The 22,958-nt window shown below is 41.0% G+C and overlaps 1 protein-coding gene across 3 annotated transcripts; it reads right to left on the bottom strand.

Annotated features, from left to right (window-relative positions):
* Positions 1–88: 88 nt before the first annotated feature.
* Positions 89–21,835, bottom strand: LOC124115877 (retinol dehydrogenase 12-like). 3 transcript variants are annotated; one of them, XM_046477033.2, is made up of 9 exons: positions 21,809–21,825; positions 21,596–21,736; positions 16,104–16,302; positions 14,681–14,852; positions 9,076–9,195; positions 6,380–6,541; positions 4,868–5,029; positions 2,808–3,269; positions 89–1,125 (listed from the first exon to the last, which is right to left on the bottom strand). In XM_046477033.2, the coding sequence occupies exons 2-9, from the start codon at positions 21,616–21,618 to the stop codon at positions 1,043–1,045; spliced, it is 1,383 nt and encodes a 460-aa protein (XP_046332989.2). In that variant the 5' UTR covers positions 21,619–21,736; positions 21,809–21,825; the 3' UTR covers positions 89–1,042. The 3 variants fall into 3 exon arrangements, with proteins under 3 accessions (XP_046332989.2, XP_046332988.2, XP_046332990.2); XM_046477032.2 differs by having other exon boundaries at positions 21,596–21,835; XM_046477034.2 differs by lacking the exons at positions 21,596–21,736; positions 21,809–21,825 and adding an exon at positions 18,206–18,344.
* Between the last annotated feature and the right edge of the window lie 1,123 nt (positions 21,836–22,958).

The raw sequence follows: 22,958 nt of genomic DNA, 5'->3' as shown, positions 1-22,958 counted from the left end.
GTTATCTAGAACTCTATGGTTATACTTCAAGTCACTAATGTTTGCATCTCTTTCTGACTATGCACCCATTCCTTCTGACTTTTCATATTTTTGAATAAAGTTATAACTTCAGTCAACTTCAGTGTATGCATGACCAAACATGTTTAATACATGTATCTAAATACGTTTTGCCAGGACTATGGTAAAAAAATCCCAATCGGACATTTTGTACCTATTTCTTGGGGGACCTACAGTGGATACCCGGGTAGTAAATTTGGATTCGTCCCAGGCCTAATTACTACGTACTCATGATTCGTTAATCCTGATAATTTCAGAGAATGATACCCTTGATTAACAGTGTTTCTGTAAACATGTTTACAAACCAGTACTGAACACATGGCAAGATATGGTAGATCAAAACCACAGTATCTGTGATTCACTATTCATATTGAATATCCTTAGCTTTGTAATCAGAGTAATCAGTGGGGTCAACAAGAATACCATGTTCGAGTTACGAAGTCTTTCAGTCGACATGCAATATATTCCCTCTCTGCACACACAAAGATTGATCGATAATATGACTTGAGGGTGTTTTAAGAAAACAACCAATCAAAGACCTTGTATAAATGAGTAATGGATATTTTAACACGTGAATTGAAACCATAAGATCTCATTGGTCATAGTCTCATGTCACCTGTGCATAACAATTTGCTCTCCAAGACAAAAGTTGTAAAGTTATAATTATTAAAGTGATGAAAAGAAGCAGAGATAAAAATGGAGAACGTGGTCTTTCAGGCATAGTATCCTCATTTGAGGACCTCCAAAATATTCCTCTCTTAACATACGGGCCATGACAAGAACCCCCTTACTTTCAAACACAGAGAAGTAATGTATTGAGTGGCATTTCACATGAAAAACTATCAGATACAATGGTGTTCATGAACTGATGCTTATTATTACATTGCTCATTAAGTTTCCCTAACATAGAAAAGCATTATAACAGGGCAAGACGGGAGAGGTTCCTGTCACCAGAACACTTGGTCAAGCTGAGCACTGTCCATCTTTACTGAGCGGCCACAGCAGTATCAGAGGCAACAATCGTCTCCACCTTCTTCTCCACATCAACATCAACATCCAGATCCTTTCCTGCAATAAAAAGGTGTCAGGCTTATTTATTTATCTACTTCTAAGCCCAGATAATCAGGAACACCCAATCTCATTAAAATCAGATCTAAGTTCTCACTGCCGCTAAACAGAGATCTGAGGACATCCCATTACGGGTCACGTCAGAACGTCCTTTCGCGAACTTTGACCGACCACTGAAACGACAAAGAAGAAGTCAACATCAGCCAATTAGATAGCAGCTTTCACGAGCTTTACATCACTCGTTTCAACCTGGCGACTTCCATTTCAGACTACGCTTGAAAAATATGTTTACAGAGTTCTTGATTAAAATTTTGAAAACTGAATAAACGAACATTCCGGAATGTCTAATATACGGTTGAGATTGTATAACAGTGCTTCCCACATACTGTGCAACGCCTCTTCCGTTCAAATGTTTATCCTACGGATGCGAGAGTCACTTGAGGGAATCAGTCATACAGGCCGTAACTGTTGTTCGGAATACCCTGTGTTAACATCTTCGAGGTTGCATGATCAGAAAACACATTCCAACTGTCACTTTCATGATCTGGTGAGTGATGCTTTGATTGGTCGGATAAAGGTCGTTCTCATGTGACCCGCAATGGTATGTCCTCAGATCTTTGTTTAGCGGCAGCGAAACTTATATCTGATTTGAATGAGATTGCAGGTAAACCCAATTTTAAACAAGTATTTTCACAAAGTGACGAAATGTCCCCCGCCGCCTTATGCGATATGTGTTTTTTTTCCAAATATTTTATTCCAGTTGAATAATATTATTTCTGTGTTAGATACCTCCATGGAACTATTTGTCGTACCATTAGAAATAATTACCCAAATTCCTGCAAATCAAATAACAGATTTCCCTACTGTTACCTTGAAAATTAAGTTAAGGTCACCAAAATCGACTGGTGTCTGCGGAGTCTGTATATATACACCATAGTACCAAATATGAAGACAATCCAGTGTTTAGTTCTTGAGATATTGCGGCAACACCGTTTTCCAACTCCAAAAGCAGATTTGCCTGCTGTGACCTTGAAAATGGGGTCAAGGTCACCAAAACCGACTGGTGTCTGCAGAATCTGTATATACACCATAGTTCCAAATATGAAGACAATCCAGTGTTTAGTTCTTGAGATATCGCGGCAACAAACAGGTGGGACGTACGGACGGTCATGAATACTATGTCCCCCGCTCCGCGCTTTCACGGGGGCGGGGGACAAAAATACATTCCTCAAAAGATCAAAATCGTTTTCACGTACGACTATCCAGCTTTGAAAATGAAAGGGCCCTGGGGTCCTTGACGTTCTCTCCCTTAGAAGTTGAGTCCAGGGACCCCTATATCATGTATATCTCAGGTGTCAGCATTAGGTTTTTTTTTTGGTTTGTTGTTTAACGCCGCACTCAGCAATATTCCAGCTATATGACGGCGGTCTGTAAATAATCGAGTCTGGATCAGACAATCCAGTGATTGATATTATGAGCATCGACCCACGCAAATGGGACTGATGACGTGCATCAACCAAGTCAGCGAGCCTGACCACCCGTTCACGTTAGTCGCCTTTTACGAAAATGCCATTTAAAGATTCATCTATGTTTGAGTTCAAGTGATAAAAACCCTTAAACTACAGCCGGCCTTCTTGTCTGTTTCACTTAATTTTGAGCACTGCTCTCATTTCAGACCTTACCTTTAGTTTCAGGTTCGGCTTCAATGACATTGACAACTTCTTCCTCTGTTGTCGCTTTGCTTGTCCCCTCCTCTTTCTTCTCTTCTTCCTTCTCTTCTTCCTTCTCCTCTTTCTTCTCCTCATCCTTCTTCTCTTCTTTCACTTCCTCCACAGCTGTTACAGCAACCTCAGCTGCTGCTTCAGCCTGACCTTCACCTTCAACTTTAATCTCAACCTGGCCTTCACCTTCAGGTTTGACCTCAGCCTCTTCCTTCTTTTCCTCTTCCTTTTCCTTGTTTTTAGCCGGAGTTGCAGCAGCAGCAGGTTCCTCAACAGGTGGCGCTGGTGCGTCAAGAGGTTCGTACCCCTCCATGTGGCAGTAGCCACCACTCACTTCCCACAGCTTCTGGGCCAGTTCTTCATTCTTTGATTCGGCCGATGATTCAGCTTCAGCATGATCACGGTAAAACTTGCCACTCACACCTGAAAATAATAGAAAATACAAAAATCAGCTGACAATATCATAAACATAACACTTATATTCCTTCATCATGTATGAGGGCTGATCAAAATGTTCTAAGCCTTACAAACAAAACCAACAATTGTGAAAGTGTTTTTAATTGTATTTTCAACATAATCTCCCTTGATTTCAATACACTTCCCATATCAATAATGAAGCTTTTCAATTCCAGTTAGGAAGAGTTTTCTGAAACCACCCTGAAAACCCATTTACGGCAACTTTGAGGTAATACGTCTATCTGACAGGATAAGTTTTTCTATCTCCTTGATTGCATTTTCATTGATGGAAGTTGAGGGACGTCATTAAGGCGTGTTCTCCAAGCCTTAAACATAGCTGCCCAATGTTTAACAAGAGGCTGATAGGGCCTGTATCGCTCACCTGGATATTGACGCAATCATGACAAATATACATTTGCATTGTGCGTGTACAAAATACTGCAAATATTTCGTAATTTTGACTTTGTCAGCATTTAAAATGGGTGGATGGCAAATCTGTCAGCATCTCTAGATACAAATGTAGAATAAAGATCTGAACCACTCCCATGTTATGATTCAGGATAAATCATATTAAAGGTATTGTTCTCTTCATAACAAACAAATGTATACAATGTATCTGTTTCTTATAGGTTGGGGATAATATCAGTTTGTTATGGTCAAGGTACCTAGGATGCTTCCAACCAAATAGGGTTGATATCTCGTTTAAAGCAATATAGCCAAATTACCCCTATTTGGCCCCGCCCCTATTTGGCCCCGCCCCTCAGCCCCTTCGGGGTCAGCCCCTCCATTTATACAATTTTGAATCCTCACCACCTAGGGATGCTTCCAGTCAAATTTCGTTCATTTCCAATTAGTGGTTCAGAAGAAGTCGTTTGAATAAATTGTTGACGTACGGACGACGGACGGACGCCACGGTATGGCATAAGCTCACCTTGGTCCTTAGGACCTGATGAGCTAACAATGGAATGGCTAGGGCACTTATCCCCATACACTTGTGACATGCTGTCATGAATTTTTTCGGGAGTACTTTTCTCTGAAGTCAAAAACTGGATGACTGCTTGGTACTTGTTCTTTTCCATTTCTGTGTCCATTTGGACATGTTGGACCCCTACCACGTTCAACTGGCTGTCACTAATACACAAACGGCCTCAACCATTGTCAACAGACCAAACACACTTGCAATGAACTACTCAAACAATGTACTACATTTACTACTTCACTTTGTTATGGCCCATAGTTGAAAGTTAGTCAGGCTTAGAACTTTTTTGACCAGCCCTTGTATCAGTGGGGGACACTAGAATGGGCTTCGTACAATGTGGGGAATCGAACCCGGGCTTACAGTGTGATGAGCAAATGCTTTAACCACTAAGCTACCCCACCGATCCCAAAACTACTAAGAGAAGCTTTGAACAACATACAAATAATTATAATGAAATTGTAGGGGTAAATAGAATTTAGCGTAGTGAGTGAGAAATATCTGAATTTAGTACTGATGTATTGAGTGAAGGAAAGTTCAGGGGAACTGTTCTGTGTATTAATTAGACACTGAAAGATGAAATTCTGACCTTTCAATTTTTCTGATGTAGCAAGTTCAACAATGGCCTTTGCACCCTGGGCTGTCGATCGAGTGACCTTGGTGAAACGCAAGATGCCGTCAAGGACATAGCGTGTGAAGAACCTCATTGGGGCCGATGCATGCCGCCCCAGGTCAGTTGAGGGGATAAACCCTGTAGGAAGAAAACAACAAATTATCAATGAGACCGGGGCCATGAAGATGATCGAACCTGATGGAGGCACACGATAGTCACTCATTGTGGGCACAAAACAAAACAAGCATGAAATACCCATATCCCCCGCCAACATGACATGTCCAGTGGTGTGCAAGGCAAGAAATATTGTACGGTTTTCAAGATCTGCTCCGGAAACAAGCACTACTGACATTTTTAGTCTAAGTAGAAGTCATTGCTATGGAAACTCGAAAATATATTTTTTTTAAATTCCAAACAGTCAAAAGGCATCAGTCTACCTCTAGACCTATCTATGTGGCAAGTTGGTAAAGTATTATTGAACGGTTTTCAGGATCTGCTGCTGAAAGCAGCACAACCGCCATTTTCATTCAAAGTCAAAGTTGTTGCCATGGAAAGTCGAAAAATAATTTCTTAAAAATCGCAAACTATCAAAACGTACCAGTTCGTCACTAGACCTATCTATGTGCCAAGATTGGCTAAGATATCTCATGGTTTTTGAGTTCTGCTCCGGAAACAAAACGTGACGGACGGAAGGACAGAAAGACGAAGCACGGAAGCACCCATTCATATATCCACCTTCCACTTTGTCATGTTTGTTTCAAAGTGTTAAAGACATGACATGGATAATACCTTCTTTCTTGTCGATGACAACATATCAGGCTTACATGCTCCTTCATCAGGTGAACGAAACGTGGTAACAAACACTTAAGACGTTATCTATAAAAGTGATATGTTTTCTAAATGTCAATCAAACACTAGATTGTCAAATTATTGTTGGCCAATCATTCAAACATTCACATTCAAGTGAAGAAAAAAAAGAAATCTGTAATGCCATTTTTTCCTCCACCAAATGCAAACTTACATGTTCAATGTTCATCATAAAAGAAAGTGCATTCAATACATTTGGCTGCAAAACTGGCTAAAAGAAAACTGCACAAATCACGGTGATATATTTGGAAAACAATGAGAGAACACCGAAAAATAACCCAAGAAATGAGCTTTTTTCATTTCTCCCGAAATCTGCCAACCCTTCATTTTAACAAAATTTCTGTAGGCCAAGGGGGTCACAGGTGGCCCTGTCGTCTAAGGTGCCACTATTCACTGTGCAGAGTTGCGTCACTTGGGCACGCCAGAAACCTTTGAATCCCGGTTCGCCCCGATTATGTTTCTAGGTTTGTAGGCACCATACCGTGCTCATGGGTTTCACCAAAGAGGTAACGTCTGAGACCTGCATCACTTCAGGCTTTCCTCCCAGACCGCCATCATAAAGCTGGAATATTGCTGAGTGCGGTGTTAAACAAACAAACAAACAAACAAACATGAACATACCAGGACACAGAGCATTGACAGTGACGCCGGTGCCATCCAGCTTCTTGGTCAGCTCGTAGGTAAACAGCAGGTTGGCCAGCTTGGAGTTCTTGTATGCCAGGTTAGCACTGTATTTCCCTGCCGCGCCAATGAACAAATCTTCAATGTCGAGGCCAGGAAGATCTGCAAGTAACCACATTCGAACATCAAACTATAAGATTTCACAGCTGTTGTCATAGTTCACAAGTGTGCAACAGTGCAGCCATCGTGATTAGATGTTCCCTTTGGAATGTTAGTGTGTCAACAATACTATCAATCCATTGCCATATAGAATCAAGTGCTGGACCAGGTAATCCAGTGACCGACATCATGAACATCAATCTACGCAATTGGGATACGAGTACATGCATCAACCAAGTCAGTGAGCCTGACCACCAGATCCCGTTAGTCGCCTCTTGCAACAAGCATAGTCGCCTTTTACAGCAAGCATGGGTTGCTGAGGACCTATTCTACCCCAGATCTTCACGGGTCGGTATGTTCATGTGTTTAGGCTGATCTGAATATTAGGTCAGACTGTTTGGTTTCTGGGCTTGCAGAGTGAGTGAGTTTGGTGTGACGCCGCTGTGAACATTATTCCAGTTATATAATACTTTCAATCCATTGCCACAAAGAATCAAGTCCTGGACCAGGTAATCCAGTGACCAACATCATCAACATCAATCTACGCAATTGGGATACGAGTACATGCATCAACCAAGTCAGTGAGCCTGACCACCCGATACTGTTAGTCGCCTCCTTCGACAATCATATTATGAGCTCCTTAAGGAACACAACCCTTCACCGCAAAGACTTGATGTGTTTAGTATCATATTCTTAACAAGAATTGGCAGGGTGTTGAAATATCAAAATGTGAACTTGTCCCAAAGACAACTAAAAAGTAAAAATTCACTTTTTCGTAGACAAGTCAACTCGTCCCGATTATCGATCAAACGTTTCTTCTCATACTCTGTCTTTCACTGCCTGTGATTTTACCTTTTGACGTTGATGAATCAGTTTTGGTATTTGTGGCTATTCTTAACACAAACAACGCACTTGTCAATTGCTAGGCTGTAATCTGAGTAACAAATGCAACCTGCCGTGGCTTTTTACAATGTGTCGAACAATTGGATACTATGATCAAGAAAACCACAACCATGGCTGAAAGCATGATCAAAATGAGAACCAGGAAGTAACTTAAACACCTGGGGTTGATTTAACTGCTGGCCCGTTGGCCCGTGGCCAGTTAAAATTGCAAAGGGGTTGCCGAAAATAACGTAAATGGCCCATCTGGCTAGTCAAAATTTCACCCCTTCTCAATGTATGTTGAGTTTTGTTAATAGGACATAACTCATGAATCATGTAATTTGGATGAGAAAATATTCAGGGATGATGAGGTCTTGTGAATGATTAACTCAAAGAAAGATATACAGTGTTCCCTCGCTATTGCGCTCTTCAATATAGCGCTAACTCGGTTAGAGTGCACGGTAAAGCATGACTCCCAAAATTTACTTGCATTTTTAATAAACTCAAGGTTTCCAATGACGCGATGTTTTCCCCATCTCAAGAGACATTAACAGCTGATCACCACAATCACGTAACACCGGAAATACCAGTCAACAAATCCGAACTGAAGTACGCAATTTAATCCCATTATTATACTATCTGATTATAAAAAGGTATTCATTGTTTATTTGGACTTTTGTTTGTAACATATTTTATTAATTTTATTCAAAATTTCATTTAATAATGTTTATCTATACTGTTTTGTTGGTCATCTACCCCCTACGATTCCACCTCGGTTTAACTGCTGATCGTCTATAATGCTCATCAACTATTTGTACCTCAAAGGTAGCGTTGTAGCTAAGGATCACTGTATATGGATCATCTCGGTAGAATGACAACCAACACTTTGTCATGTTGTGTACAACAACATCTCTATTTGCTCATGAATCACAACCGATTGAGGCACTCAGAGTGCAGGAAAAGGCGTTTCAGGGGTGAGGAGTTCTAAACTTTTCAGAGACCCGCTAGGCGACTACACGGCCTCAGGTTCAGCCACTTCGCGGACTCCACCATTTAGTTGTAGGGCAGTTACCCGTGAAGATTCCGGGGAAGAATAGGTCTTCAGCAACCCATGCTTGCCGTAAAAGGTGACAATGCTTGTAAAAGGCGACTAACGGGATCGGGTGGTCAGGCTCGTTGACCTGGTTGATGCATGTCATCGATCCCAATTGCGCCGATCGATGCTCATGATATAAATCACTGGATTGTCTGGTCCAGACTTGATTATTTACAGACCGCCGTCATATAGCTTGAATATTGCTGAGTGCGGCGTTAAACGACAAACCAAAAAGTTTGGAGAAGGGCCAGTAACTTTTAAAAGGACCAAGCCATGCTGGCTATATATAAAATTGTTGTCAAGTCTACCCCTGAAAACACTACTGTCAGTTGGATTGGTCTGACTTGATTACAGTTTTGGAAAGCTATTCATGACATTCTTATCAAAACAGACTACAGTTGTCCACGGACAACTGCACCTGATTTTGTTTGTTTGTCCAGCGATCTCATGTAACGAGTCGGGCAGCCAGGCCCTGATTTCCTACACCCGTTTGGAGACCTTGTACGTAACACAATCTAATGACAAACATGTCACTCTCAAATATTGTTTGATTACTGACTCTTATTGCGGAAGTTCCCATCATGCAGCATTGATGACACCACGACGATCCTGGAGTCTCCCGTGTCGCTGCCTGTCTTCTTCAGGTCGTCCAGCAGCAGGTTCGTCAACAGGAAGTGACCTGAAACACAACACCAATCACATGAATTGAAATATTCCTCGACGACGAAGTAGTTCAAGGCGAATTATGTGATTCTGCGATTGTGAAGGATTTGCTGAAAATGAGCATTTCTGATTAAATGCAATGTTTTTATTCTTACCCGACGTTACACAGCGCATAGGTGTAGCGTCAGGTAAGGTAAAACATGAGCATTTCTGATTAAATGCAGTGTTTTCATACTTACCTGACATTACACCTATAGCACTGTAAAAGGTAAAACATGTAAGTTACTGCAGAAATGCAGAAAAATCACAGAATTGCCCCTTTTTTCAATCAACAAGTAGACTAATATTCTTATTTCCAAGCTTTTCTTCAACATTTTGCACTCAAGTGATGCCCAAACATTTAACATGCGATACAAACAAACAAAATCTGGATCCTACAATAACACAAAATCTGGAACATTTCACTCCAAAAGTTCTTTTAGTGTTATGACTACATATAACCATAAATAAATATCAGTGACATTATGCATATGAGTTGGTATGAGTGAGTGAGTGAGTATGGTTTTACGCCGCTTTTAGCAATATTCCAGCAATATCATGGCAGGGGACGCCAGAAATGGGCTTCACACATTGTACCCATGTCGGGAATCGAACCCGGGTCTTCGGCGTGACGATCGAACGCTTTAACCACTAGGCTACCCGACCGCCCCGAGTTGGTATGAACTTGTGAGGGGGGAATGGTTGTTTTTACCTCTGAATTATGTAAGTTTAGCTGCAGATTTTTGGGTAATTGTACTGCAGAATTCATCTGGGACTGATAAATCTTGGTCCCCACTTCCCCAGGAGAGAATGTCTCATGCAGTGTTCCAGATATGTTTCGAGTCATCATTGCAGTGTTGTTCCTAGCCTCCATCAACCAAGGGTCCTTAGGGGCCCCTGGTGTCAATTAAGTGAGTGAGTGAGTTTGCATTAACGCCACTTTTAACATTATTCCAGTTATATCACGGCGTGTCAGCTTAATGTGGGAGGAAAGCCCGAAGTGATGCAGGTCTCAGACGTTTACCACTTTGGTGAAACCCTCGAGCACGGGTATGGTGCTGACAAACCTAGAAACATAATCGGGGCGAACCGGGATTCGAACCCACAATCATAGGTTTCTGGCGTGCCCAAGGGACACAACTCTGCACAGGGAATTGTGGCGCCTTAGACGACTGGGCCACCCGTGCCCCACGGGGTCAATTAAGGGGGCCTTCTAAAATTTTGGAGGGCCTCATACCTAATGAAGCAAAATTGATGATGATTTTTAAATGCTATGTACTGTCCTTTAATTTTATGGTCTTAATTCAATAAAATATGGTATAAACTGCAATATTTTAAATGTTTTAATGTCTATTTGATTAATCTGTATGCAGCTTCAAATAACGAATTACACTATGCGACTTGAAACAACGCACATTATCATTAATAATTTATGTCTCGAGTCATCATTCTTTTGTTTTGTACCCAACGACGACACAAAAAATGTTTCCATGCGCATTTGTCACTTCTTCGGTTTAGCAGACACCATGCTTGTCACTGCCGGCTATGACACTATCTATTTAGAAACAATAAATCTGATTGGTCGGAAAATAATATTCAGTGCATTCCTGCTGTTGTTAATTGTAAGCTTGCCTACTATTGGTCAAAAATATCACTATAGTAATCTCAAACATTGCGGACACATTTGGTTTAAAAAACATGCTGATGTTTGACTGCAATGTTTACTTATAATACACAACCTTTCGGATTAAAACTACATTGAGGTAAGTGAAGGTGAAAAGCTTAGTGCGCCCAGCCGGACGCGTTGTTGTATTTTAATTGCGTCATTTTAATGTTGCAGGAATCCCGCAAGGCTGCAGTCATGGAACAACATTGTGACATTGTGACTGAGTATTTGCTTACAAGTATCATTCACATTGGGTATTGATAGTTTTCTGACTATAAAAGTCCAGTTTCTACCCTTGCCGAACGAGGCTGGAATTCCTGAGTTACTTTTTGGCGGGGCTAACGAGTCCATAAATAGTAGAATCAAAATAGCAAAACGAACTAGACATCCGGTTCACAAACAATTTCAAATGGCCGTCAACAGATATTTTGCAAATCTTTTCATGTTGTTTAATCAAGCTGCTCATGTCATTTGATGAACTTCGCGGGGTAAACCCTGTTTTATTACAATATAGATCTTGCTTATCGATCAGGTCGTCTTGAGTGGGCCCCGCCATTTTGTTTGAAGCAAATGCAAGTGATATGAGGGATGGAATCTGATTGGTCAATAGGAGGGACATAGAAGGGACATAACTCATTATAGCCACTGGTGGCGCTACGATCGAGCCTGGTAATTCTGATTTCGTCAAGGGTGGTAACTGGACTTTTATTGTCAGTAACCCCCCTTGCCTGAGGAAGATGGTTTTCTTAGGGTACTCCCTTGGGTCCACTCTATTGGGTATTTTTACACCAATGAGTAAGCATTTCAATAAATTGTTAAATGCTGTTTCAGGTGACTTCTAATCTGTTCGTGTGCTGCCCCAAGTGTGTGTAACATGTCGCACAAACACACAACAGCGATATGCAGTTCAAATTAACAATAAGCATGACGTAGCTCTTTAATGCATTCTTTCCTTTGTCGTTTGTTTGTTGTTTGTCGTTTAACTCCGCACTCAGCAATATTCCAGCTATATGACAGTGGTCTGTAAATAATCAAGTCTGGACCAGACAATCCAGTGATTGATATCATGAGCATTGGTCCGCGCAATTGGGGTGAGTGAGTGAGTTAAGTTTTTAAGTCACATCGGCAATATTTCAGCCATATCGTGACTATTAAAGGTTAAAGATTATACATACTTTAAAACGTATAAAAAACCTGCCAACGATGGGCAGTACAATAACTATACTTATCACAGAGAAATATTTAAAACTAGTATGGAATCATAAAATGGATATTACAATACATAACAATATATAACAAGTATTTGTCACAGAGTGACGAAATATCCCCCGCCTGTACACCATAGTACCAAATATGAAGACAATCCAGTGTTTAGTTCTTGAGATATTGTGGCAACACCGTTTTCCAACTCCAAAAACAGATTTGCCTGCTGTGACCTTGAAAATGGGGTCAAGGTCACCAAATCTGACAGGTGTATGCGGTGTCTGTATATACACCATAGTTCCAAATATGAAGACAATCCAGCGATTAGTTCTTGAGATATCGCGGCAACACCGTTTTCTAACTCCAAAAGCAGATTTGCCTGCTGTGACCTTGACAATAGGGTCAAGGTCACCAAAACCGACTGGTGTCTGCGGTGTCTGTATATACACCATAGTTCCAAATATGAAGACAATCCAGTGTTTAGTTCTTGAGATATCGCGGCAACACCTTTTTCCAACTCCAAAAGCAGATTTGCCTGCTGTGACCTTGAAAATGGGATCAAGGTCACCAAAACCGAATGGTGTCTGCGGAGTCTGCATATACACCATAGTTCCAAATATGAAGACAATCCAGTGTTTAGTTCTTGAGATATCGCGGCAAAACCGTTTTCCAACTCTAAAAGCAGATTTGTCTGCTGTGACCTTGAAAATGGGATCAAGGTCACCAAAACCGACTGGTGTCTGCGGAGTCTGTATATACACCATAGTTCCAAATATGAAGACAATCCAGTGTTTAGTTCTTGAGATATCGCGGCAACACCGTTTTCCAACTCTAAAAGCAGATTTGTCTGCTGTGACCTTGAAAATGGGATCAAGGTCACCAAAACCGACTGGTGTCTGCGGAGTCTGTATATACACCATAGTTCCAAATATGAAGACAATCCAGTGTTTAGTTCTTGAGATATCGCGGCAACACCGTTTTCCAACTCCAAAAGCAGATATGCCTGCTGTGACCTTGAAAATGGGGTCAAGGTCACCAAAACCGACTGGTGTCTGCGGAGTCTGTATATACACCATAGTTCCAAATATGTAGACAATCCAGTGTTTAGTTCTTGAGATATCGCGGCAACAAACAGGTGGGACGTACGGACGGACGTACAGACGTACGGACGGTCGTGAATACTATATCCCCCGCTTCGCGCTTTCGCGCGGCGGGGGATAATAAAAATAGGCTATTGATCTTTAACAACTGAAGGTAGATCACAATACTGGAGACCATGGGGACTTACAGTACTTTTGCTACCTGCATGGACCCCAGCTGGATCCGCGCAATTTGGATACAATGACATGCATCAATAAATTCGGCGAACCTGACCACCCGATCCCGTTAGTCGCCTCTTACGACAAGTATAGTCGCCTTTTAAGACAAGCATGGGCTGCTGAGGACCTATTCTACCCGGGATTGTGACTTATCTGAAATATCTGACACAAATACGCAGCATATCTGAGCTCTGTTCATGTGACAAATCCATTGGCTGTAAAAATTGTTTAACGCCCCACTCAGCAATATTCCAGCTATATGGCAACGGCCTGTAATTTAAACCAGTGTGGACCAGACAACCCAGTGATTGACGTGATGAGCAACATGCCACGCAATCAAACTGGATGACACACAATAACCATGCCACAATGTCTGACCACATGATCCACCATGTCACTTGTCGCTTCCTGCAACAAGTATAGTTTGTGGGACACATGTACCTAACTGGGAATCAACACAGGTGTAACATACTTTCTAGTTAAGCAGAATACACAAGCAGGGATTTATCCAGGATCCCTGTCAGGCAAGGCAGGTAACATTTCAGAGGCCTTTGAACATAGTTTTTTAACATTGCATTCAGGGCAATAACGGAACACTTAGGGGTGAAAGAAACAAGCAACTTTGACAAAAAGTGGCGACAAGAATGCAGCGTTAGAAACTGGCATTAGTCCTGTTGTCCTAGCCAAACTGTCCAATAGCTAAGGTATCATAAGGACTAGTAGAGATTGGCTGTTTTTGAGGGTTTTGTTATATGTTATCATTATAAGGACTAGTAGAGTAAAACTGTTAGTTTCTACCGCTGGAATGGTCTGTTGATCTGTTTGATTTCTTATTTACTAATCAGACCCGCGAAGATCCGGGGTGGAGTAGGTCTTCAGCAACCCATGCTTGCCGTAAAAGGCGACTATTCTTGTGGCAAGAGGAGATTAACGGGATCGGGTGGTCAGGCTCGCTGACTTGGTTGATGCATGTCATCGATCCCAATTGCGTGGATCGATGCTCATGATATTGATCACTCGACTGTCCGGTCCATACTTGATTATATACAGACTGCCGTCATATAGCTGAAATATTGCTAAGTGTGGCGTTAAACAACAAACAGACCAAAATATATACTAAACAACAACAAACAAATCAAACTGTAATCAACGGTATTTGTAAGAGAAGGCATGTCAAATTATTCTTAAGAGACAGACTACGGCCAAATATCAGCCTCTCAGAAGGTCTAGATAAATCCCAGGCAAGAGTCAATTAATTCATAAGATGTTCGTACCCAAGTGGTTTGTTCCCATGGCAAGTTCAAAGTTGTCCTTTGTGAAGTGTCGCTTGTTGTCCTTAGCCCACAAGTAGATGCCAGCATTGTTGACAAGGCCATGGAGCTTGCGTCCTGATTGGTGGAACTCTTCCGCAAACTGCCGCACAGAGGACAGCTCGGCCAGATCCAACTGCAAAACACTCACGGTATTCCAACTCTGATTTTCTCTGAACGTGTGCAATATTATCACTGATACCAGTAAAACTAAGCAAAGCATGCCACACTTTGTCAACAAGGGACCATTTCATTTAACACCCTACCCCCACTAATAAAGAGACCGGACTCTAAGAAAGAACCTGTCATGTCAGACCCTGATTCTGCAACTAGACTGACGTAGCATTTCCAGGGTTCGAAATTAAAAAGTTTAACATTTAGGGGTCCCCTATAAGTCCCAACTGTATTCCATGATTCCGTGGTCCTGGTCAGTGCAAAAATGTACCCATCTTGCAGAAAATCACACTTTATGCAGAACTCATGCAGAATTTTGCAGTTATCTGCTGCAGAATTCGTCAAATAGACTGCAGAATTTTAACATGGTTAAAGCTGGTTAAGCTGGTTTTTAACATGTAAAACAGATATTAGGTTCATTTTTGTATTATTGCTTACCACAAGACAATGTCTATGTTTTCACTAGTAATCTCAAGATTCACTTCAATAAGCTATTCACGCCATGGATAAGTTTATCACAAAAAAGCCTTCCAAAAGTCAAACAGGTGCAAAACTATGAAATTCACCAAAATTAACATTTTGCAGAATTATCAAAATCTGGTTGCAGAATTTACAAAAAATTGATAGTATAATTTTGATCTTTCGGCCACCGAATACAAGACAGAAGATTCTAGTTGTTCTGACCATAACCAGTGCTTCAGATAAGCTGCGTATCTGCGTAAAATATGCATCAGATATGCAGAAATATGCAGTGAAATAAAATTCAAGCGTATCAAACACGCAACGAACATTACAGATACACTACAAAAATTAAAACTTGTGCACATCATCAAAATATTGTGAAGTAACCCTGCGTATTCGATTAGCAAATCAGCAAATTATTTTGAAATTATATACGGACATTCCGTCAACCTTGCCAAACTCCACGATGACAGTTACATCATGATCATTTGCCATCACACTTTCTTGTGGAAGTATCGCGGTATTTTTGAGTCCTATAAAGCTCTCGAACCCACACGACACCAGTTTGCAGGGACTAGATGAATAGTGGTTTTAAATATTTAACTTAAATACCCACATGTGTAAAATCTAGTGGGTAACAGAAATTTGAATACCCAGATAGAATTACTGATACCCAATGATTTTAAAATGCATGGGTAAAATACCCACAACAGCAAAAGCTTATCTGGAGCTCTGCATAACATTGTCTTACCTGCATGAAGCTAGCCAGAGCATTGGGGTTAGCTTTGAGAATCTTTCCCACGGCTGCTTTCCCCTTTTCTTCATTTCTACAGGCCAGTATCACCTCGTTTCCCCCATCACACAAGTACTTGGCGGCCTCAAACCCAATCCCGGAGTTGGCCCCAGTCACTATGATAACACGCCCAGTCATCGTGGGTTCTGTGTCGGCACTGAAACAACCATCAACATTGCACAAGTTTCTATTTCCAGGATCAGGCTATTCAGCTGTGGTCAATGTCGTTCTAATAATATAAATGTCCTCAACAGCAACCCTGATAACAATCCTGAAACAAGCTGATTATCCAGATTACAATAAGTTGTACCGTGTTGTATGGTGAGAGTGACTTGGTTGAAGCATGTTGTTGTATCCCAAATGAGTGGGTCGATGCTCATGATATCAATCACTGGATTGTCTGGTCGAGACTCGATTATTTACAGACCGCCGTCATACAGCTGGAATATTGCTGAGTGCGGCATAAAACAACAAACCAAAACCAAACCAGACAATTAGAAATTTTCCCTTTTTCTGGGTTTTCTTTTATAAATACTACCATTATAAGGACAAGTGGACTAAAACTGTTCGTATCTATCACTGTCTTATGATAAATATTATTTGATTGAGATCACCTATACCAGGAAGATTTTAATTTTTGTCAGTACTGAAAAACCCTGAGGAAAAACACTAACTTTTGTATTTTCCCAGCACATTGACCCATGGAAATTGTATCGAAATACATATTATTGAATGGTTTTGGCGTGACTTACAAAATGGATTCACAATACTTTCAAGGGATCTTTACAAGCATGATGAGGGTCTTTTAAAGTAATGAAATGATGTAGTGTACTGTAGGTTTAAATCTGATCATTATTTTCATTACAGAACCTTTATATTTCTTGTCAAGAATTTGGCACAACATGTACAATGAACATTACTATGCGTCCCTTGCATTCATTCTATGCATATGTACGTACTGGACACACATTTCTGTGTCGTGTAAAACCTTGTTATTGTTTCACGGTTTACTGAAATACTGTGCAGCCTTTAGAATATAGTTACCTCCATTTAAAACATGGCGGCCCGAACTTTGATTCTTTAGTCTTTAGCAGGATTAGAGATTACCTGGCTCTTGATACCATGACATGATGTAAACTATGCGATAGCTTGTCGACTTCTTGAATTATATAGGCCTAATCATACATACTCACTCACATACTCAAATTATGTACTGTTTCTTTCAATGGCCAGCTGTCTAGAGGATGAATGCAGTTAGGCATGTACAAGGAAGACTAGAAACAGTTTCAACCATTTGTATATTCATCATAAGATACTTATCACGAGGAAATAACAACAGGAAAAAGACAGGAGTTACAGTAGGCCTAATTAAATGCATGACATGTCTTCACTAAATGACAACAATTTCTAGATAGAATTTATACTTTCAGAGAGTGGGAGTGTAGGAAATGAATTATCTGATGTGAATACACATTTTCTGGGTTGTTTGATAACGAACTATGATATCCCTGCATGTAATTATTATGTAAACAAATACAGTAGGCCTAGGGTCCTACTGGTTCACGAGGTGCTAAAATATGATGAAAGGGCAGTAATTTACCTAAATCAAAATAATAAGCAGCCATTCCAATCAAACAGATTAATCCAGCTCTGCTGTTCGTGATAACGAATCTGCGATACACCCCTATCCCCTTGTCTCAAAATAATATTTTGTAAAGTCAGCTGCGGCAGGATAATTAGCTTGATCTAAAAATAGATCTCTCCGCATCAAGAAATGCAGAGCTTGTCATAAGCACCAGATTAAAAGGCTGATGAGAAGTAGTTACATCGCCTTCGATTAATTCAATAGAAAGAAGTATTTATTTGACATGTAAACAAACAACCACTTGTGCCCGGTCGTACGGTGCGGCTTACTTCGCAGTCTGAATGAGTGGATCATAACAGTGGCAAGAAATCTTTGTAACACCTATTGCACCTGCATACAATGCAACCTGCAGCCTCTGGGAATTAAATAGGATAATAATGTATTGTCGTTCAAGAATACAATATAAAAAACTCACCTAAATTTGCTTTAACGTGTCGAAAAGTGTGACAGTAAACGTGCAAAATGCCTCTTTCCCGCCCGATGACCGTAAATATTGTTGAGAGGTCAAGGCCGTAGAACTTCCATGCCCGAACGAGGCTTTACAACACAGTTACCTCCCTTTGATTGCTGGGGGACTGCATGGTTCCAACATGGATACGTGTTGGCAAGGCACAGTAATTTTAATAATCATTCATGTATTTTTTTTTAATTGCCTACTCACTAATTGCACAAATCGATCTTAGTTATGCAGTGATCGTAAGTCGGCCTTAGTACTAAGGTCGTTCTGCGTGAACTGGGGGACTGCCTCGTTCCAACATGGATACTGTTGGCATGACACAGTGATTTTAATAATGTATTATTTTTTATTTGCCTACTCACTGATTGCACAAGTCGATCTTTTTTATGCAGTGATCATAAGTCTGCCTTAGTACTAAGGTCGTTCTGCGTGGACTGCATTAGCGAATCTCACTGATTGTAAAAATTATTGTAAGAATTGTAAAAACAGTGAGTAAGTGAGATTGGTTAACAGAATTCCAGTTATATCGCGGCGTGTCAGCTTAATGTGGGAGGATAAGAACGAAGTGATGCAGGTCTCAGACGTTTACCACTTCGTTGAAACCCACGAACACGGTTTTGGTGCTGACAAACCTAGAAACATAATCGGGGCGAACCGGGATTAAACCCACAATCATAGGTTTCTGGCGTGCCCAAGGGACGCAACTCTGCACAGCGAATCGCAGCGTCTTAGACGACAGGGCCACCCGTGGCCCCTTATATAAACAGACACATATTTGATATCAAACAATCTCGCAAACAAGCCTAAAGAATATAATATTCCTAAGGAAATTTGTCTGTTAAAACATTTCAGCATAGAAAAATGATGGCCTTATATTTGGCAAATAGATATGTTCGTGGGCATTTACGAAGAATAAATCAACAATCACTTTTTGTCTTTACAGAGCACGTACACATGGGATGATTGTTTCGAGTGAGGGGGGTTGTTTGTTTGTTTGTTTGTTTGTTTGTTTAACGCAGCACTCAGCCATATATTCCAGCTATATGACGGCGGTCTCTAAATAATCGGGCCGGGACCAGACAATCCAGTGGTCGACATCATGAGCATCGACCCACGCGATCGGAATACAATGACATGCATCAACCAAGTCAGCGAGCTTGACCACCCGATCCCGTTCTTACGAAAAGCATAGTCGCCTTTTAAAGCAAGCATGGGTTGCTGAGGACCTATTCTACCCCGGATCTTCACGGGAGTGAGGGGGTATTGAATATATATATATATATATATATATATATATATATATATATATATATATATATATATCTATATATATATCTATATCTATATATATATCTATATATGTATATACTAGTTTTTTTCCGCGTTTAGCAGTATTTCAGCACCATCACGGCAACAGGGAGGATTTTGTCAAATATAGTCATATAGTCGTTAGGATATCAAAAATATGTATTTAAGAATATAACATCCTGCGATGATCATATAATATATGACACGAACGTTGTGACTTTCCTCGTGACTGTGATTGCTGTGTTTGTGGTGAGACTGTTTTAAGCACAGTGCGACATCTGTGTATCCGGTGTGTGTCACGCGTTAATGTCACGATCTAATGGCACGATCTCAAGAGGATGTAACGTGTAGGTTCATCGTGGCGGGAGCATTTTTATGATTACAGCAGGAAATAATATAGAGAGATGTTTGACTGAACAAGCACTATATATACATGTATATACTGAACAAAAACAGTTAGGGATCATTAATATTTTAAAAATTATTTTCATCAAATTTTGTGCTCAGCCTTCACTGCAACAATATCCCCACACATATTCATGACCCCCAACTTTGTTCAGTATACAACGAGATAAAAACAAGCTCATTAGAATCAGATCCTATTTCTCGCTAACGCTAAATACAGTGGTAGCGAGAAGTAAGACTTCATTTTAATGAAACTGATAGAAACACAGAGTCACACTGACTGTTTTAGGGGAGTCCACATGGCCTGGCTTCCCCGAATCTCCTCTCTCCTTAGCCTATTCTTATTACGTCCCTTGGGCACGCCAGAAACCTATGATTGTGGGTTCGAATCCCGGTTCGCCCTGATTATGTTTCTAGGTTTGTCAGCACCATACCCGTGCTCGTGGGTTTCACCGAAGTGGTAAACGTCTGAGACCTGCATCACTTCGGGCTTTCCTCCCACATTAAGCTGACACGCCGTGATACAACTGGAATACTGTTAAAAGCGTCGTTAAACCCAACTCACTCACTTACTCATAAATGTTTAATTCCTTCTTTTGGGAAACCCACTATCACTACCAGATGCTGACATGTGTCATCAGTTTGAATCTGGGATTCGAACCACCGATCAGCGGATCCTGGTACATTTCCGGCTGCTTCGACACACGTCGTAATAAAACATTTATATAACTTTTCGACGTATGGTTTTAATGCATGTTAATGCATGCGACTTTAGCCACTGTTCGGATTACTAAGCTCAGCTAATAATGGTTTATGCAATGACACTAAATTCAAATGAAATCAAGCTAAGAATCATATTTGAGCTGCTATGCTCAAACGTTTTTGGAACAGACTTTAAAATCATATTATACAAGTCAATCGAGATACAAGAATACATACATGTACATAAGTTTCAACGTGTAAATCAGCAATAGCGGAAAGTTTTTTTTATGATGCAGTGAACCCTTGTTAGTCCGGATATCCCGCAATCTGGACACATAGTTTTGGCAGATTCCATACATGGACAAACAAAAGGACACTATTCCAAAACCGAATAATTAATATCAATAATATGTTAATCGGGACTATTTTACGAGGTTCACCAACGTGTACGGATTATATATATATATATCACTGCATATTATATAACAACTATCAATGCATAGAGGGTGACATGCTTGCCGTAAAAGGTGACTATGCTTGTCGTAAAAGGCGACTAACGGGATCGGGTGGTCAGGCTCGCTGACTTAGTTGATGCATGAAATCGATCCCAATTGCGTGGATCGTTGCTCATGATATTAATCACTGGATTGTCTGGTCCAGACTCGATTATTTACAGACCGCCGTCATATAGCTGGAATATTGCTGAGTGCAGCGTTAAACAACAAACCAACCAACCAACCAACCAAGCATAGAGGGTGTATGTATGTATATATTCCGCAAACACCAACATGTCTATTGTAAAAGCTACAACATACACCTAAAGAACTGCCAGACAGTAAATTGAAACGTCGAAATGCTACCCAGTTTCAGTCTACCCCCAAGCCACGTCATTAATGAACCAATGACCCCACCCTCCCTTGTCGCCCATCTTACCTTTCTCCATCCATATTTGACATCGTGAGGCCCAGCAGCAACAGTTAGAAAACTCTATCCCGTCAGAATGTCACCACCCGTCCATCCACATGTAAATGAATCCGATGCCTGTCCAGCCCGCGATCACTGCTCGAGTCCTGTCTGTGGACACATATTTGACATTCACGACAGGTAGTATTCAGCGTTAAGTAGGGCAACAACAGACAGCCTTACCTGAGGTCTATTTGGTTTGTTGGCCCGCTCGTACTGAGTTATATATGCCACGTCTGATAGATTGCATTAGCCCGCGCCCTTGAGGAGTGCGGTATAGTTGTGAGGTTGGATTTAATGCAGCTTATTTGTGCATTTTGTTTTCATGACGTATGTTAGAAGCATATGGTGTAGATTTCGATAATGCTTATCCTTATCAAAACTGTACATAACTAAGTACAAGCGCTACTGAACAGTTATATAGATAATAGGTGAGGTGAGGTGAAATTGGGTTTAACGTCGCGTTCAAGATTATTGCACTTATGTAAAGACGTGCATGCACGTGTGTGTGTGTGTGTGTGTGGCTGTTTGTACTGGTGCGGACTAATGTCGATTTTATAGTGCTAGCCCACTGAGATACCATGCCGCAGTTTAACATGAATACCCCACTGAAACACAGTGTGACTCCGAGCCGACCAGTCCTTGTTTTAGTTCCTCAATGCCGAGCGCCAGACCGGATAACAACAGGTGCCATCGTTTAGCGTTTTTTGGTATGACGCAGACGGGGATCGAACCCCCGACCTTTCGTGGACGCTCTACCACTCGACCACGGAGGAGGTCTGGATATTAGGCGCTACATAGATAAATAACATATCCACATCCTAAAACAGGTGCTACACGGGCGGTGGGGTGACCCCGAGGTTATGAGTTCGCTCGTCAAGGCGAAGACCCGGGTTCGATTCCCGACATGGGTAAAATGTGTGAAACCAATTGCTGGTGTCCCCCGCCGTGATATTGCAGGAATATTGCTAAAAGCGGCGTAAAACCGTACTCACTCACTGAAAGCGGCACATTATTACCCCGGTCTGTGTATACTCGATATTCTCCCTGGGGAGTATACAGTGTATGTATGCTCAGATCGCTCTACAGTAACATCTTTTGTAGATTGGTTGCAACAAATACATTCAAATAATATCATCGTTTGGGAAATGAATGTTGAACAGTATGGATACCTTAAATAGTCTTATTTCTTGTTTAAAGCCGCAATATTGCAGCTATATTGATTTCAATACATGTTTCTTTCCCGTTTATGGAGGCCTAAATGTGAAATGAGGTAGGCACACACGCGAATTTACACACAGACTGCTTTTTACGTGTGTACCTCCATGAACGC

This window comes from Haliotis rufescens, unplaced genomic scaffold (genome assembly GCF_023055435.1).
Source record: "Haliotis rufescens isolate VD_foot unplaced genomic scaffold, xgHalRufe1.0.p SCAF_10, whole genome shotgun sequence".
In the NCBI taxonomy this organism is placed as follows: domain Eukaryota; kingdom Metazoa; phylum Mollusca; class Gastropoda; order Lepetellida; family Haliotidae; genus Haliotis; species Haliotis rufescens.
Note: the sequence above shows the minus strand (reverse complement) of the source record. Positions and strands in the feature narration are given on the sequence as shown.